Source organism: Ipomoea triloba, chromosome 6 (genome assembly GCF_003576645.1).
Source record: "Ipomoea triloba cultivar NCNSP0323 chromosome 6, ASM357664v1".
NCBI lineage: Eukaryota > Viridiplantae > Streptophyta > Magnoliopsida > Solanales > Convolvulaceae > Ipomoea > Ipomoea triloba.
Window position 1 is genome coordinate 21,560,889 of NC_044921.1, and position 16,109 is coordinate 21,576,997.

The 16,109-nt window shown below is 34.7% G+C and overlaps 2 protein-coding genes across 2 annotated transcripts; both read right to left on the reverse strand.

Moving 5' to 3' along the window:
* Positions 1–82: 82 nt before the first annotated feature.
* On the reverse strand, positions 83–4,056 carry LOC116023332 (putative ribosomal large subunit pseudouridine synthase SVR1, chloroplastic). The gene is made up of 10 exons (XM_031264326.1): positions 3,494–4,056; positions 3,211–3,290; positions 3,023–3,123; positions 2,857–2,929; positions 2,539–2,632; positions 2,384–2,432; positions 1,658–1,808; positions 1,155–1,211; positions 905–960; positions 83–700 (listed from the first exon to the last, which is right to left on the reverse strand). The coding sequence occupies exons 1-10, from the start codon at positions 3,975–3,977 to the stop codon at positions 640–642; spliced, it is 1,206 nt and encodes a 401-aa protein (XP_031120186.1). The 5' UTR covers positions 3,978–4,056; the 3' UTR covers positions 83–639.
* Positions 4,057–7,298: 3,242 nt separating this feature from the next.
* Positions 7,299–11,106, reverse strand: LOC116022266 (U-box domain-containing protein 14). The gene is made up of 4 exons (XM_031262898.1): positions 10,399–11,106; positions 9,324–9,440; positions 8,801–9,214; positions 7,299–8,700 (listed from the first exon to the last, which is right to left on the reverse strand). Exons 1-4 carry the CDS (start codon positions 10,672–10,674, stop codon positions 7,630–7,632), a joined length of 1,878 nt encoding a protein of 625 aa, XP_031118758.1. The 5' UTR covers positions 10,675–11,106; the 3' UTR covers positions 7,299–7,629.
* Between the last annotated feature and the right edge of the window lie 5,003 nt (positions 11,107–16,109).

The window sequence follows — 16,109 nt, forward strand, 5'->3', positions numbered from 1 at the left end:
TTCAACTTGTTGAAGCACAAAAAGTCAATATCGCTTCCCATATAAGGAGTGAAAAGTTATGCAGGGAAATAGACAGGATGTCTAACACAACTCAACAACTACCTTTGCCATTGGCTGGGGGAGTTGATAACGCATTCATTAAAAATTAAAATCCCAAGCTATAGAGGTTCTTGAATCGTAACAATTTCATTCAAGGGTATGATAGAATCTAATTTGAAACTCACAGCCATACCAATTGCAATTTTGCCCATATGGCCATCATTTTGAAAACCACATTACAGGCATCAATCCTATCTACCACTGCAATTACCCAAATACATAAACCAACCCACCCCCAAATTCAAATAAAAGTGAATCTTTATTTAATTTCGATATCCTCTGTCTCTTCTTTTCCTGTGGGATTTGGTCTGTTTACATGCCAGGCATTCATCATCGCCTGGGCGTAGTTCTGCAATCCAGAAGCATCTCTATAACACACTAAGATGTACGGCCTAGGAGAACTGACAGATAAAAGGAATCCTTAGAATTCTCGAGGACTGCTGCACTGTAGTATATTAGCAATTGAATCCCATCAAAATCTTCTGCAAAGTGTGTTTATAACCGTGTTTTGAAACTAAATCACACGTCCATTCAACTTTCCTATTTCTTCCAGCCCAATGTCTTCAGGTTTCCTGCAGTTAGTTCAACATGCTTCCCGAGCCTGCCAAGTGCCAAAGTAACGGTGATTAATACAAGACCATGCTAGTAAAAGAAAGAAACTGAAAAGATCATGGAAAGAGTGAAGAACATCCTCAACCGTGAGAAAGGAGTCATTTTTAGCACATCCTAAGTCCACCCAAAGGAAAGAAATCCGAAATCCTTCAAAAATTATTTCAAAAAGGCATTATATTGCCAAAGAACTTACATAAGGTCTGGTGGAAGCCTGAACCCAGCTATTCGCACACGCTTCAGTGCATACATCTAAAACAATTTTTGAAAAACAACATAAAAGAGTCAATTTTTAATATTAACAACATCAGAATCTGCAACACATAAGTTTAAGAACATTGACTATCAATGAACAAAATAAGACCAACATTGTAGTTTGGTATTCCATTTTGATTTTAGCAGAACGAGAAAAATAGGTTAGAACAGGCATCAACAACCAAAAATACCTGGAGGCCAGCATTTTTCACAAGCTCCCGAACTTCATGGTTTCTCCCTTCATGAACCTGCTCCATTTAAACAAAAGAAATTCAAACCCATGAAACCATCTTTGCAATTATATCAGAGCCTCAATCTACAAGAAAGCTGCTCTCTTTGGCTAAAAAATTGTACTTTCTAACTGCTTTTTTGGGGGCATTTCTCCCATACACAACTCATCAGAAAACTGTTTTTGAAGTTCACAAGGCATATTTCATAGCATTTAATGAAACAGAGGCCATAAGGGTCCTGGTATTCAAAGGAAAAGAAAATAAAATGTGATGTGTGTTTGATAATGCCGCCTATGCAAATTACAAGATAATTAAAAGGCTATAACTATATCTACAACAGAAAAGACCCAAAAAAAAAAAAAAAGGTTTAGCTTATCAACTTCCAAAGGGTAAGAAAATGAAAATAGAAATTCCTTGTAAATTGCCAAGTATGCATCAGCACACTGAGAAATAGAAAACAGTACCACTATACGAAGTCGTGGCCTTGAGATATCAGGTTGTTTTGGTAGTAATTCCACAAGATCTGGGGTACAGTGGACGCCTTCAATGAATGTTCCCTCACTGATGGCAATCAAGTGTCGCTTATTGACTTCACCATCTATTGTTGCAATATATCTGCAACAGTTATAAAGCATGACATCATCCAGTGCAAGATGTGCAAAAACACCCATCCAATTTACAGGCCGAAAGTCAGAACATAAACAACAAATTAAGAAAAAACTAAGAATAGAGAAAGGGAAAATACTACAATTGCATGGATTTCCATAGAAACCCCAACTGGAAGCAAGTTTTAGTCATGAAGCATATGGTATAAAAGTGAGACACTGCCATACTAAATCCTTTTAGAATTGGACCCACAATTCTCTTATTGTAGCCATTATCTGCAATTTTAATCTCTCCATAACTCTAAATACCATTGTAGTTGGTATGCTTCACCTAATAATTTAACAAAGTCTATGAGGTTTGAAAGAGAAATTCCTAATATCTGTTGCAGATATTTCTTGATGCCCTAATAAATGTTTTTTTTTTTTTTAATATTACAGAGTATTATTACTGCTGCTGCTGCCAAGGATGATACTACTACTACTACTGTTAATTTTATTTTTATTGCAAAGAGATTGCCATCTGGTGTATGAAAAAGGGAAAAAAGAGCATAATTATGAAGAGCAAAAACCAAGACAGAACCTTACTCCTTTGATAGATTTGATGAAGGATGTGAAATTTTGTGAGCAAATTCCCCTAGAACAGTACCAGAAACCATGATGGTAGAAATGTGTCAATTTTCTATTATGAACAAGGAATTTAGGAACCATTTCCCAAGTCAAACATCATATGGCATATATACCATCATTTGTCACAATAATCAAGCCAGTTGTGGCTACATCAAGGCGCCCCACTGTAAATAGCCGTGGCTTGGGTTCTCCTGGGTGCCTCTTATTCTGATAGAAAGAATAGAACACATGAAGACATGTCAACAGATTGCCGATAGAGAAATAAGTCTGGATAGCAAAATTTCTAGAGATTACAATATAAACATGTGAGCAAACTGCATTAGGAAGAAGTTTGAATGACTGTCTCATTGGTTTTTCAGATACACACACACACACACAGAAAATAATACTGTATCAGTTTACCAAGTTACCAAATGACAAAAAATACATACCCAGCTCTTCATAAAATCATCAAAAAGATTCATGACCGACTTGGTCTCTTTCTCCCCACATGAACATATGTACCTACATCATTATGCAACTTGCATTATTTCCAGTAGCAGAACAAAAAACACCAAATAAAAGACACTGATTGGATCTGGGAGAAGAGAAAACTACCCTTTTGGTTTGTTCAATGCAAAGTAAAGCTTTGGAGGCAACCTCTTGGATAAACGGTTCCCATTAACATAAATTATATCCTTTTCTGGATTAACCCTAGTCTGCCCATTTCAAGAAATAATGTCAATAATATAAATAACACATGCCACAAACAAAATGCTCCGTGTAACACTACCAATGAAGTTTACCTGTGGAGTTTTGCAAACAGAACCATTTACAGTAACTCGACCTTGAAAAATCAGTTCTTCGCTGCTCCTTCTTGATGCCACTGTTCAACAAAGTTCATATCATATTTTATTTTTTTTTTAAAAAAAAAGATGTTATAGGTTATCCCCAACTAATCATATTATAAAATTTCATTTTCTTCTAGCACAACTACATTGTGGTATATCAGTATATGAAGGAGAGATAAACTTAACACACGCAAAAGCCAAAAAGAAGTTGTAAAATCTAACAATAATGGAGCATTACCTCCAGCAGCAGCGAGGATTTTACTGAGGCGTTGTGCAGGGTTTCGAAAATTCTCGTTGTAGAACCGGCGAGCTGCTTTCGAATACTTAGGCTCAGTTGAGAACGTCGCAGGTTTGGATTTAGGAGCATTCTCGCTCTTCGCCTTCGTCTTTGTCTTCTTCTTCTTGCTCGTCTTGGCAATGGCCATAGCGTGGAGAAGACTCGCCGGAGCGGGATTCCCTTTCCCATCCCGAACGATCCACGGGGTGTAGAGCTGCTCCTCTGAGTCATTGTCCGATTTGGAGGTTGAGATTATAGGCGGAGGTGAAGGCTTCGGCTTGGGAGGAGCGAAATTGATGTTGAATTCAGTATTGGAGAGAGAAGATGCTGCGATTACGCTCCGGAGACGACAGTGAGTGATGCGAGCAAGCGGAAGGGATGTTGAGAGGTTGATGAAGGTGAAGACGGAGGTGGCCGCCGCAGCCACCGCCGGTATTGCCGCCATCCGATCCGGGCCGGAGCTCCGGTAGTTTTATCGGGGCTCAGCTTGTGGGTTTTGGTTGGTTGTCCGAGACCGAGAGGTTTAGAAGATGATGAAAATTGAAAAAGGAAAATAACGGATATTATTAACTGATGAGGTTAATGGGCTTTAATTGGTATAAAAAGCACAGCCCATTAAAGGGGAATTTATCCAATGGATTGCATATTAGCCCATTAAAGGTTGCAAGAACCATCTTTGATTATATTCAATAGTTATACAAGGTGGACTAGTGGACACATCACAATTTATATACTGAATGTTCATAATTTACATACTGAATATTTACAATTCAAATTGTGAACATTTAGTTGTGATCATTCAGTATGTAAATTGTGTATTTTAGATCTAAGGGTGGACCTAGGTCACAAAATAATTTGCCGATTACATTAGAGAACAATATTATACCATGGACTATAATTCACCTTACAAGATGGACTATTGAAAATTTAATTTTTGTGTACTGAAAATTTGTCCAACAAAAAAAAAAGAGAGAAAAAAAAACTTTCAGTATATTAAAAATGAAGATTCAATAATATACCCAGTACTAGTACTAAAAATGAACATTTGTCTGTGCTCGAGAGTATAATATGCCATTAAGGAGAAGTGATATATAGGGTAATGGACCTGAATCCTACCTAAATAGATGTATATTTTAGACAATTTAGTTGGATTCAAAAGCATTACAATTAAGTTCTAATGCTTGAAGAAAACCGCATCTTACAAAAATTAGTCTAAGAAGTGATTTCGATGTAGTCTCAAAGACCTGATCAAACAAGAAGTGTCTTCTCAAAAATATTACAGGGTGTTAAAAGACACCTCATTAATGACCATAATAGTTACATCTAATTGTTAACTGTGTATTTGCTCAGGGCAATATAATGCAACTGCTTGCCTAGCTATAAATAGATGATCGAATGACACTAGAAATTGTTAATTAATTATGTATGCTATTCAATTCCAAAGGGCATAGACTTGTGATTGTTCTTCTTCACCCGATCGAGTTGTGAGTAGGAAAAACAAGAACCATATATAATGCATGCTGTACGTACGTTTTGTAGATCAGAGATGCGGGTCAATCGCAGGCTTTGAAACTACTCTTACGTTTGAACTTTGAAGCTGTGGCATGTATATAGCCCGGCCCCGGCCCCGGCCCTAATATAGGTTGTCGTTGACATATATATATGCTTCCAGAAGTTTCTTTTATTATAATATTTAATTTGTTCTTTCATTTTCTCGCATTGATTGCGTGCAGTGCATGCATGCGTTTACTGTTCAATCATTGAATAATATACTCCGATTCGTATTTGTTTTCTTGGATTCTCGATCTCTCACTTCTCAGTGAAACCAATTAGATATATAGGCAATTATATATATGTGGAGCTGCCCAAACCTTGACCCCCCTGGCTTAGCTTCCCTTATTAAAACGTACCATCTCTTACCTATACTTTAATTTGTTACTCTACATGGGATATAACCAGTTAATTAATATAATGAAGACATTATATTGACTCACTCATTCTAAAATGACTATGAAAACCAAAATTGCAATTTTAATTTTAGTTTCAAAATAATTGGATAATAGCATATCTTAGGGTGCGTTTGGTTCGCACATGGGAATCGGAATCGGAATGGGTATCAAATACTTGGTAAGGGTAATGAGTTTTGGTGAAAGTATTTAGCATGTTTGGTAGTTGGGTGGAATGGGAATGATTATTAATAGTTGGGGAAGAAATGATGAAGGGAGATGAAACCCTTATTTAATAAGGGTATGGGTTTTGCCATTGATGGGGGTATTCCAAACCCATAGTAGCATTCACAAAACCTATCAACCAAACACTAACAATCACTTTCATACCCATACCTTATGCCTAAACCTCCCAACCAAACACACCCTTAGTTCACGAGTTGTTAATAAAGTGTCTTTCGTTAATCCAGAATTATAAAAAATTATTGTTATTTTTCAAAAATTTTAATGTTAATCTTGTAAATACGAATTATATATATGAACATTTGTAAATATGAATGTTAATCTTAGATAACCTAAGAATTGCGAGGGAATCACACATTCCCTTCAAAATTTCATGTGGAGGGTATGTTGCATTCCTTGAGGAATGTTACATTCACTTGGGAATATAACGTAAGCTTTAAAATGTCATATCCCCTTGATTATGTTATATAACTTGAACCAATCACCCCTATAAGACAACTTGTAAACTAAAAATTATAACACCAATAACATATAATTAAATCCATTATTACTTTAAATTTAAGGGCAGGAATGTAATTTTCATTAATCAATAATGTTTTAATTTTAAATTCATACAGCCATACACTTTGATGTTAAATCAATCACGAATCGAATATTTTAAGCTTTGATGTTGATGAAGTGAAAAGGGCTAACAAACCAATCGAATTCTGGAATTTTCTCAAAATTTTCAGATTTTTTTTTTAAATTATTGGAAGCTTCCATTAGTGGTTACATGCATGCAGCATTAGGTTAGAGAATTGAAGTCAAAGTTGGAGCCCAACCCCATTTATCATTTATATCAACATCGAAAAGTATATATATATAGAGAGAGAGTAGTTGCTTTCCCATTCCCATAGGCCATAGCCATGGGGTTAACACAGCTGGAAAGATTTATCAAAACCAAACTCATGGCTATCATTACACATAGGGTCAACTCAACTGTCTTTTCCCCTTTGAAATATTTTACACCATTCCAAAATCACCAAACATCTTTTTCCTGCGATTTTAAGAGCATCCAATACGAGATTTTGACTAATTTTACAAATTTCAAGACTTATGTAGAGGAAAAAAAAAAGAAGAGAGTGTTCAAGGAGCTCTTACAAATACCTTGGTTAACAAAGCATCTTCCTCAAGTGAGTGAGGCGCAACAAAAATCACTAAAAAATTTACTATTGAAGATGCCCTAAACAGATTAAAAAAAAAAAAAAAAAAAGATAACCAGCTTAACTAGTCCATTATTATTATTATGTAGAGATATATTGCTCTTTATATTTATTATTCCTTACAATTTCAAAATCAGCCAAACAATGAAATCAATATTCCTAGTAATTTATTTTTCACCAATTAAACAATATAATTGATCTTCTGTAAATTCTTTTCTATGAAATTTCAATTTTATTTTTCTTCAAATATTTTTCATGAACTAAACAAGTCGTAAAAGTTAATCAGCTCACACATGTGAGAGAGCATATGGAATATATAATATATAAAAATACAAATGTGTAATCCTTCACTTATGTAAACTTTGTCACAAGGGAAAAACAGACAAAAAAACTTTAATTTCAACTTTGAATAATCCTTGTGAATTTACAAATTGATCCATAATCAAACAATGTATTGCTAGTTTGGTACTTTGTAATGTGGCACACTACACAGGCTCTGGTCATCCTTTTCCTACTCGACCAGGAAGAAGAAAGAAGAAAGCTTACAATATGAATTCATCCTTTTGTACAGAAACACACTTTTGACCAACTTGATTTTCTAACATTCAACTTTTGTGGCAAAAATCTCATTAAAATCTTAAATATACTTTAAATTATACATACCCTCTTGGAAGCAGATTAAGAGAATTTCATCGTCGACTCTTTGTTATGAATTAACTGCATCGACTCGTTGGAGGAGCTCCAATACGCTGCCTGCTTTTCGTTTCGCCCTGTCTGTGCCGTTTTCTGACAGTTCTTTTAAAACTTCTTCTGCTCCGAGATCCCGGGCTGCTTTAAGATTCTGTATGTCACCTGCACAGAGTGACCACAAAACAGCTGCAGCATTCTCCCGGTTGCGAGGGGAACCTGTCCGGATTACCTCGACTAGGGCTGGGAGTGGCTCTGCTTGACTAATTGCGGCTTTCCCCTCTTGATGGCTAGCAAGTATTGCCAAAATAGCGAGTGACTCGTCCATCATTCCACCCCCGGGATCTTTGAGTAATCTCATCAGCGGTGGCACAATCCCAGCCCTTACTGCCCTTACTTTGTTCCCCTGATAAATTGAAAGGTTGAATATGGCAGTTGCTGCATCCTTCTTTCCCCTTGGAGTTCCATGACACAGCAAATCAATAAGAGCCGGGATGGCCCCAGCTGCTCCGATTGCCACCTTATTTTCATCGACAACTGATAAACTGAACAGAGTTGCAGCTGCGTTTTCTCTGGCTTCCGGGCTACCATTTCTCAGTACATCGACGATATCAGGTATAGCACCCGCATTTACAATGGTTCCCTTGTTAGCCTCGTTTATGGACAGGTTAAGAAGTGCAGTAACAGCATGCTCCTGTGTTCTTGAATCTGACGAGGAAAGTAGTTCGACTAGCAAAGGAATAGCTCCAGCTTCTGCAATACAGACCCTGTTATCTGCGTTTCTTTTTGCGAGCAAACGGAGCTCACCAGCAGCCGCCCTTTGCTGTTCGGGATTACCATTTGCAAGTTTCTGTAACAGTGCATCAATGGCAGCTCGGTCACAGTCTGAACCACCTGCCCCTGACCTTTTGTTCCGACAACTACCTTGATTTTTAGGAAGCTCAACGCCATTGCTTTCGCACCACAAGGCAATTAGACTCTTCAAGACATAGTTGGGCGTTAATGCTGTGTGCAACAAGGTCTGTTGTGTCTTAGGGCAGGTTTTGTGCCCGGCATCCAACCATTTCTGTATGCAAGACCTTTCGTATGTCTGCAATATGTAGGGACAAAGTAAAATGACAATTAGATAACATATACACACAGATTGAGTTTAGATGCAATCGACTTGACCGGAAATGAAGGCACCATACCTGGCCAGTAGATACAATAACGGGGTCTTTCATCAACTCAAGTGATATTGGACACCTGAAATCATCCGGTATGACTGGAGATCTGTGCTTAATCAAAGCCTTTTCATTCTCAGGGGCATCACTTTCAGGATTTCCTGTCATAACACAGTCCTTTATTTTTCTCAGAATAAACGATACAGACTCAAAGCACTCCTCGGGAATTCCATCAGATGAGATGACCATATCATGGATGGAAATTGATTCCTTCTTAAGGTCGTTTATGGTCCTGAGATGCAACTTTTCTGATAGCCGTTTAAAGATTATAGGGTCAGGATCTTTTTCTCTTTGTGCCATGGCTAAATCAATTGCCAGTTGTAAATCAGGTGAGTCCATCTTCCCTACTGCTCTTTTGAATTGAGCATGCACAAGTTCAATCTGAAACGAAGGCGTGTGAAAAATAGTTGGTTAAAATGCAAAGACCAAGTTGTACTTCCAACTGCAACTTAATTATTCAAACGAAAATGCATAAATAAATTAGAGGTACTTGCTCTCGAACTTCCTCTGATATATCAAGTTTATCATAAGGAATGTGACCTAGTGCATCTTCTATCTCTTCTGTAATATGATGAAACTTGCCTGAAATTTTATCTATTTGCATAGCCTGCAACAGAAAAAGCACACAGCGCGTTTAAAATAAATCCTTAACAGACGAAGTTCTAACTTCACGAACCAAAATTAAACAACAACGATGCAGTGGATAACCAAATATAGATGAGACGGAATCTAAAGAATGACTAAGTGATCCAGTGAGTCGATAATGCTTGAAGTACAGCAAGACAACTCGAAAACTACAATATTCAATCAAGTAATCTCCAAGAACTAAAAGAACTTTTGTATCATGTAGACCCACGAAAAATCAGATGGCATAGCAAAAGTGAACTTGAAGTATCACAAAATACCAATTAAATTAATTTTTTTTTTATACATTAGGTTTCTCAACTTATGCCAGACTAATCCTAAGCCCTCAAAACCCCTGCCCAAGAGCCACTAGAGGAGGTAAATCGCGAGTCACCCCCGTCAGTCCCGAGGTTCCCACCTCTTGCATGTACACTCTATACATAAGGAGTCTTCATCACATGATCGGTCAAGGCCTTCCAATGACCCCCAGGTTCCCGATGGGATTCGAACCCCACACTGCTGGGGGAGCAAGACTTTAGGTGATTGATCAATCGAACCAGTTCAATTAATTGCCAATTTTGACATGAATTTATGTAATATCCAAAAGAAGAGTTCAAGTTTATCCATTTTTTGGTTTAACTAACAGACTTCATTCTTCAAGCTAACCAAAATTTCATAAACTTTCTAACACATACAGACAAGAACCAGAATTTATGAAACAATTTCATCCTTTGACTCCTTTCATTAAGGAAAATGGGATTATCTCTGGACGAACCACAAGCAAATAGCAACAAGTCAAACTTAAGCTATTTTAGACAGATTGAAAGAATTCATTCCAATTCTCATTTCTCAACAAGCTATATTTTAAGCATCTATAATATAAGGGGATAATCAAACTAAAAATTTATAGAGAATAAACTAAAAACTGTAAAAAGTGATACCTGAAAAATCTTACTGCCTTCGTGGACTGATTTAAGAAGCTCTAGAGCTGAGCCAAGAGCGAGCCTCAACAACTCAAGCCCCTTAACGACGTCGTCTCCGAGCTTATCTCCCTCATCACTATCCTTCAAATCCTCAAACAGAGGACTCAAAAGCTTCACCCTGCGCACCAAATTACTGTACATCTTTTTGGAGACCGTCTGGCACTCGGGCAACGATGAAATGGCCGCGATTAACTCGGTGAGTTGACACAGTAGAGCCTCCTTTTGAGGATCCATATTGCGTTCTGACCAAGACTCCAAGAGAAGCTTGAAAAGTTGGGTTTTGTACGGTTCGGAGACACGCAGTTGGATCAATTACGCGTTCTCGACCAGGGCCGGGTTGACTAAACAACCCTAGAAATTGGGTGAGAAATCAACAAAAAAAGCTTACGAATTTGGGTTATCTAAGCTGATTTGAGAAAATACAGACGCAAAAATTGGTTGAATTTCAAGAATTTGGAGAACAGAAATCAAATGTACGTGTGAATATCGCGAGAAAAGAAACCAATCTTTGATAGAGAGGAGGAAGAGAAAGAGATGATTTTGAAGAAAGTTTTATCAAATAATTAAAGAGGAAAGTGGCAAAATCAAATATAAAGATGATGATTTATACTAATAATGATGAGATCAATAAAATAATAGAAAGATGATTGCTGCATTCTCGTCTGTATAATAATGTGTCAATATACAACCAACGAAACAGGGAAGAAAGATCCAAGAGCAGGGTATTTTGTGATTGATTGGTTCGTTTTTTACATTATTGCCCTTAAGGTTTGGAATAATATCAGTATTATTTTAGAAAATATATTTATTTATTGGTACATGCTTTTATGGTCCGTATGAAAATTTGTAAAATATTTTTTGAAAAATAATTTTTCACAGACTCATTTTTAAAAAATATTACTCCGTATAATTTTTTAGTTTTTGTCTGAAAGTCATAAAACTATCTTTTTTATGTTTGACTACAAGTTTTTAAAAATTGTATATTTTCTGTTTGGTTCATTTTATAGAAAACGAACATATTATTTGTTATATAATAATAAGTGGTGGCAACAGTGATGGCGGCGGCGGTGGTGGTGAACTGGTGATGATGGTGGTAGTTGTGGTGTTGGTGGGGTGGTGGTGTAGTCGTGATGTTAATGGTGGTGGTGGTAATAATTACTACCTCCGTCCCAAAATGGTTGTCTGGTTCATTTAACGAGGCTTGACTGGAGTAATTTTTAATCCAATTTTTCATATTATTAAGTTTAGCATTGATATATAAAATTTATATATTTAGAAACTACATTAAAAGTACTATTAAACACAAAAAATTAAATTTAAAAATAATAAAAAATTACTAAAGAAAATAAGCAAAGAAGGAAGAGTTGGTTTAACCAATGAATAGTAAATATGACAGGTAAAATGGGACAGAGGGAGTATTTGAAAACTAGGTTGTAGAGAAATGAGAAAAAAGAGATATATGAAAAAGTAAATTATTCAAAAAATGTCTTACGACTAAAAGTCTAGAAAGACATTTTCCGTTAAATTAAACCTTTTTCCATTGACCATAATGATTTTTTTTTACTTTATTTTTTCGAGTATCTAAACACGATAAAATCAAAAAATAACTTCCGAAATTCATTTTCTAAATTTCCAAACGGAACTTTAGGTTTTATTCAATATTATTAAAATTTCTCCCCAATAATTAGTGCAACCAAATATACCACACGTGATTATACCAAATACAAAAGTTATTCACACAAGTGATGATTGGCATGAAATTTTATGCTTAATTTTAAAACACAATTTGCAATTCTTGTTGAGAAGATAAAATATTACCAATTCAACATACATGTTGCATATCCGAAAAAAGGTTAGTGAGCTAATATCAATTTAAAATGTATTTTTGTCTATAAAAATGGGGTATTTTTGTCTATAAAAATGTAATGTGCAATATTTTAATGATCATCTACAACTTTGTTAGTACCAAAAAACAAAAAAAAAAAAAAAAAAAATACATGAACGAATGGAATAATCTTGAATGACTTGACTCAGACATAATAGTTTTAGATTTCCAGTTGTGTATAGGAGCATTGATATAAATAAATATTATAAAGAGACCCTTTCAAAAAAAAATATTATAAAGAGAAGTAGTATTTGATAAATGTGGTAACAAATTATAATTAAACATGATTATGTAAACTAATTTAGTGCTTAATATGTATTAACAAAACTTTAACGGTGTAAAGCAATTTGTCTAATAAAATATTAATATAATATTTAGGAAAAAGTGTCAAATAAACCACTGAACTTATCGCTTTTGTGCAATTGGGCCATTGAACTTAAAAAGTGTGCAATTCAACTATCAAACAAGCAAAATTTGTGCAATTAGACCATTTTTACAAAAATTTTCTGGTAAAATTCAATTATATTACTAACATATATGTATTAAGACTTAAGAGTAGCATTTTCTTCTACCATACTAGTTAGGAGTCAATATTGAAATGTTTTCAACTTAAATTGAATTACAAATTTTTGTAAAAATGGTCCAATTGCTCAAATTTTGCTTGTTTGATGATTGAATTGCACACTTTTTAAGTTCAATGACCCAATTGCACAAAAGAGACAAGTTCAGTGGTCCATTTGACACTTTTTCCTAATATTTATAACGCAATGTATGCGTTAATAAATATAGAAATATGGATACAAATCATAGTACTAACTGAAAATCACTGTTGTCAAATTTTTAGATCGATTATGATATCTATACTTATATTTTTTTAAATAATATTTTTATCCTTTAATTATGACAATATAGACAATTTTGTTAATCATTCTTACACATTTCATCCCCTTAATTATTTATGTCGGAGATATTTTCTTTGAAAGAATAATTCACACAATTAAAAGCAATGACCAAATGACCGCAAATTATACTGTGGACCATGGTCATGGTTGATACTGTAGTTGTGTTGAACTGATACTGCAGTTGTGTTGAAAGGAAACGACAGTTGCGCAGAACAGAGGTCGGTCATCCGTTCAACACAATTACAATATCAGTTCAACACAACTGCAGTATCAGTTCAACACAACTACACTTTCAAACGGATGAAACGGTCTCTGTTCCGCGCAACTGCAGTTCCCTTTCAACACAACCGCAGTATCTGTTCAACACAACTGCAGTATCAGGCATGACCAATGGTCCAAAATGCACTGTGAACCATGGTCCACAGTATAACACAAAAAAATGCTAATACAAATTTTAAACAATAATTTAAAAGAAGAAGAAGAAAAAAATTTAGAAGTCATCGAGGACAACTTTTTTCTTTATTTGCAATTTTACTATAAAATATTTGACCCAAAATGTTAGTAATACTTTTTCGATAAACTATTTGAGAGTGTATATTGGGTAAATTTTATTTTTGCACAATAGTCCATAAATCATATAAGAGAAGTAAACCGCACTAGAAATTCTCAGTGTGACAAGCTCGAACAAAAGGGTAGAATGTTGATAAAAATCAAATTTGTAACTTTCAAATACAAAAATCATATTTCACCCATTTAGGCGTCTCTTATGAGCTTATAATATTTTACTCATGTGTTAATCTGAGTCACATATTGACTGTAAATTTTTTATTTTTTTTTTATTAAAAAAAGTTGAAGATCAATTTTGAAAAATAAGTTGGAATTGTTACAACTTCTAAAATCAAATTGAAAGAAGTACAAATGTATTCTTTTGATTTTTGAGAACATACGTTATGATTCATATCAATCATATGCAATTTCTTCGATATTTCAAACTAAAAAAAATACCTATTTCTAAACCATAAAACATAAACTTCAACCCTACAAACCCTGATTAGTGAATGGAAAATTAGAATTTTTTTCTATTTTTTTTAAAATGAGAAAATTTCATTTGAATGGTTTTCCAAATGGATAAAAGAGAGTTGATCCAGAATTTGAAAAATTGACATAAACACAGGATTTTAAGTTTAACTTGAGACAATTTAAGTTAGTTTACTTTCTCGTGGTCATTTATCGATAATTCACTTTTTTCATTTTATTTTCCAACACAAACACGTTTTCATTCTACAATTTTCTGACAAAGTTAAAAAATAAAAGATTCAGTGAACACGCCATTTGAGAACAAAGATTATACTTGCGTGGTTGGGTTAATACATATATTCCGAAGAACAGGAAAACAACATTTTACACGTAATTAAAAAGTCAATAAAGAAGAAGTAGTTAGCTAGTATTGGTTAGCCGTGAAAATTTTGTCTTTAAAAAAAAAAACAAACAAACAAATTAAACAAAATTCGCAGAATTTAATTTGCCTTGTGATAAATGAAATAATTCTCATAAATCTTACTCCGTACTTCATTATTTTGTATAAATATATGTAGGGAAAAATTGTCAACCGTGAAGAAATGGTTAGTTTAAGCAAAGGAATGGGCAGACGAAAGGAGACGTGGTCCATTAAGAGAAAGGAGCTAAGTCAACAATATTGGATTTTGAGTGTGCCGGCCGGCGTGCCCAATTACGGAATTTGGCCCGCCGACGATGATAACAATAAATTTGAAACAAAATAAAATATTCTGAAGCGCCCGCAGCTAGCTAGCTAAGTCAACGAAAACGGTGTCCTGGTCTGGTTTAATTTGTTGCATGAGACATGCAGTGAAGATTTGTTCACATATTAGAATACTTGTTCAAAGGTTTAAAAACAGAAAACTGAGGTATATCAATTGTTGTTGTGAATAAAAATGGACTTTGAAACCCCCCTAAAAAAATGTTTGATGAAAAAAATTTCGTGATGTCTTAAATTTGAAAACTTGAGAATATATGAGCGGTACATACTTGTCAGTTGCATCAATGATTCTACCATGTCAAACTATTAAGAAAAAAGAGTAAGAGATTGTTAACAAATATATATATAAAAGAAGATTTACATTGTTCGACAATTTGTGTACACCAATGAGAGTGAAAGAGTTCTATTATTCATTGTACTGTGACAAAACCTATCTAGGGTTACAAGCATCAAATATAAAAAACTTTAATGATACATTTACAAAATTACTCATGTAACGTATCATAGGGCACTAGCCCTCACCCTAACCCACTCATCGAAACCTCTTTCGGTTTGAACCACAGAGACTACTATACATATGTTATCATTGCTATGCTCTATTATGCTCCAACAACTGTCATTTTCAAGTAACATATAAAATATACACAACATATAATATATAAGAAATATATAATTTGTAATTTGTAATCTTATGACAAACTCAATGAGTTGGGTCATAGGTATATATAGACTTGCTCAATGTTATAAGACAGATTTGTGGAGGAAGAAGGAGTAGTTGGGTCATATATGGTTATGACCCAAAACAGATTTTGAAATTGAGTGGCATTATATTATGTCAACACAAGTTGTTTGTGGTCTTCTCAAAATACATTTTTTTTTTTTTGTAATGTTAGGTTTTTTTTTTGGATTGGACTTTACATTCCTTGGGCTACTTCTAGGCTGAGTTAGTAATCGTTGATTCGTTGGGCATGGGAAGTGGCACAGGTAGCTGGATTTGGATATTTGTTCATTCCAATAACACTATTCAATGACTAAACTCGCAAGTCCTAGAAAATTGGATCCCAAAATTTATTCAAGATACAAAAAAAAAAAAAAAAAAAAAAAA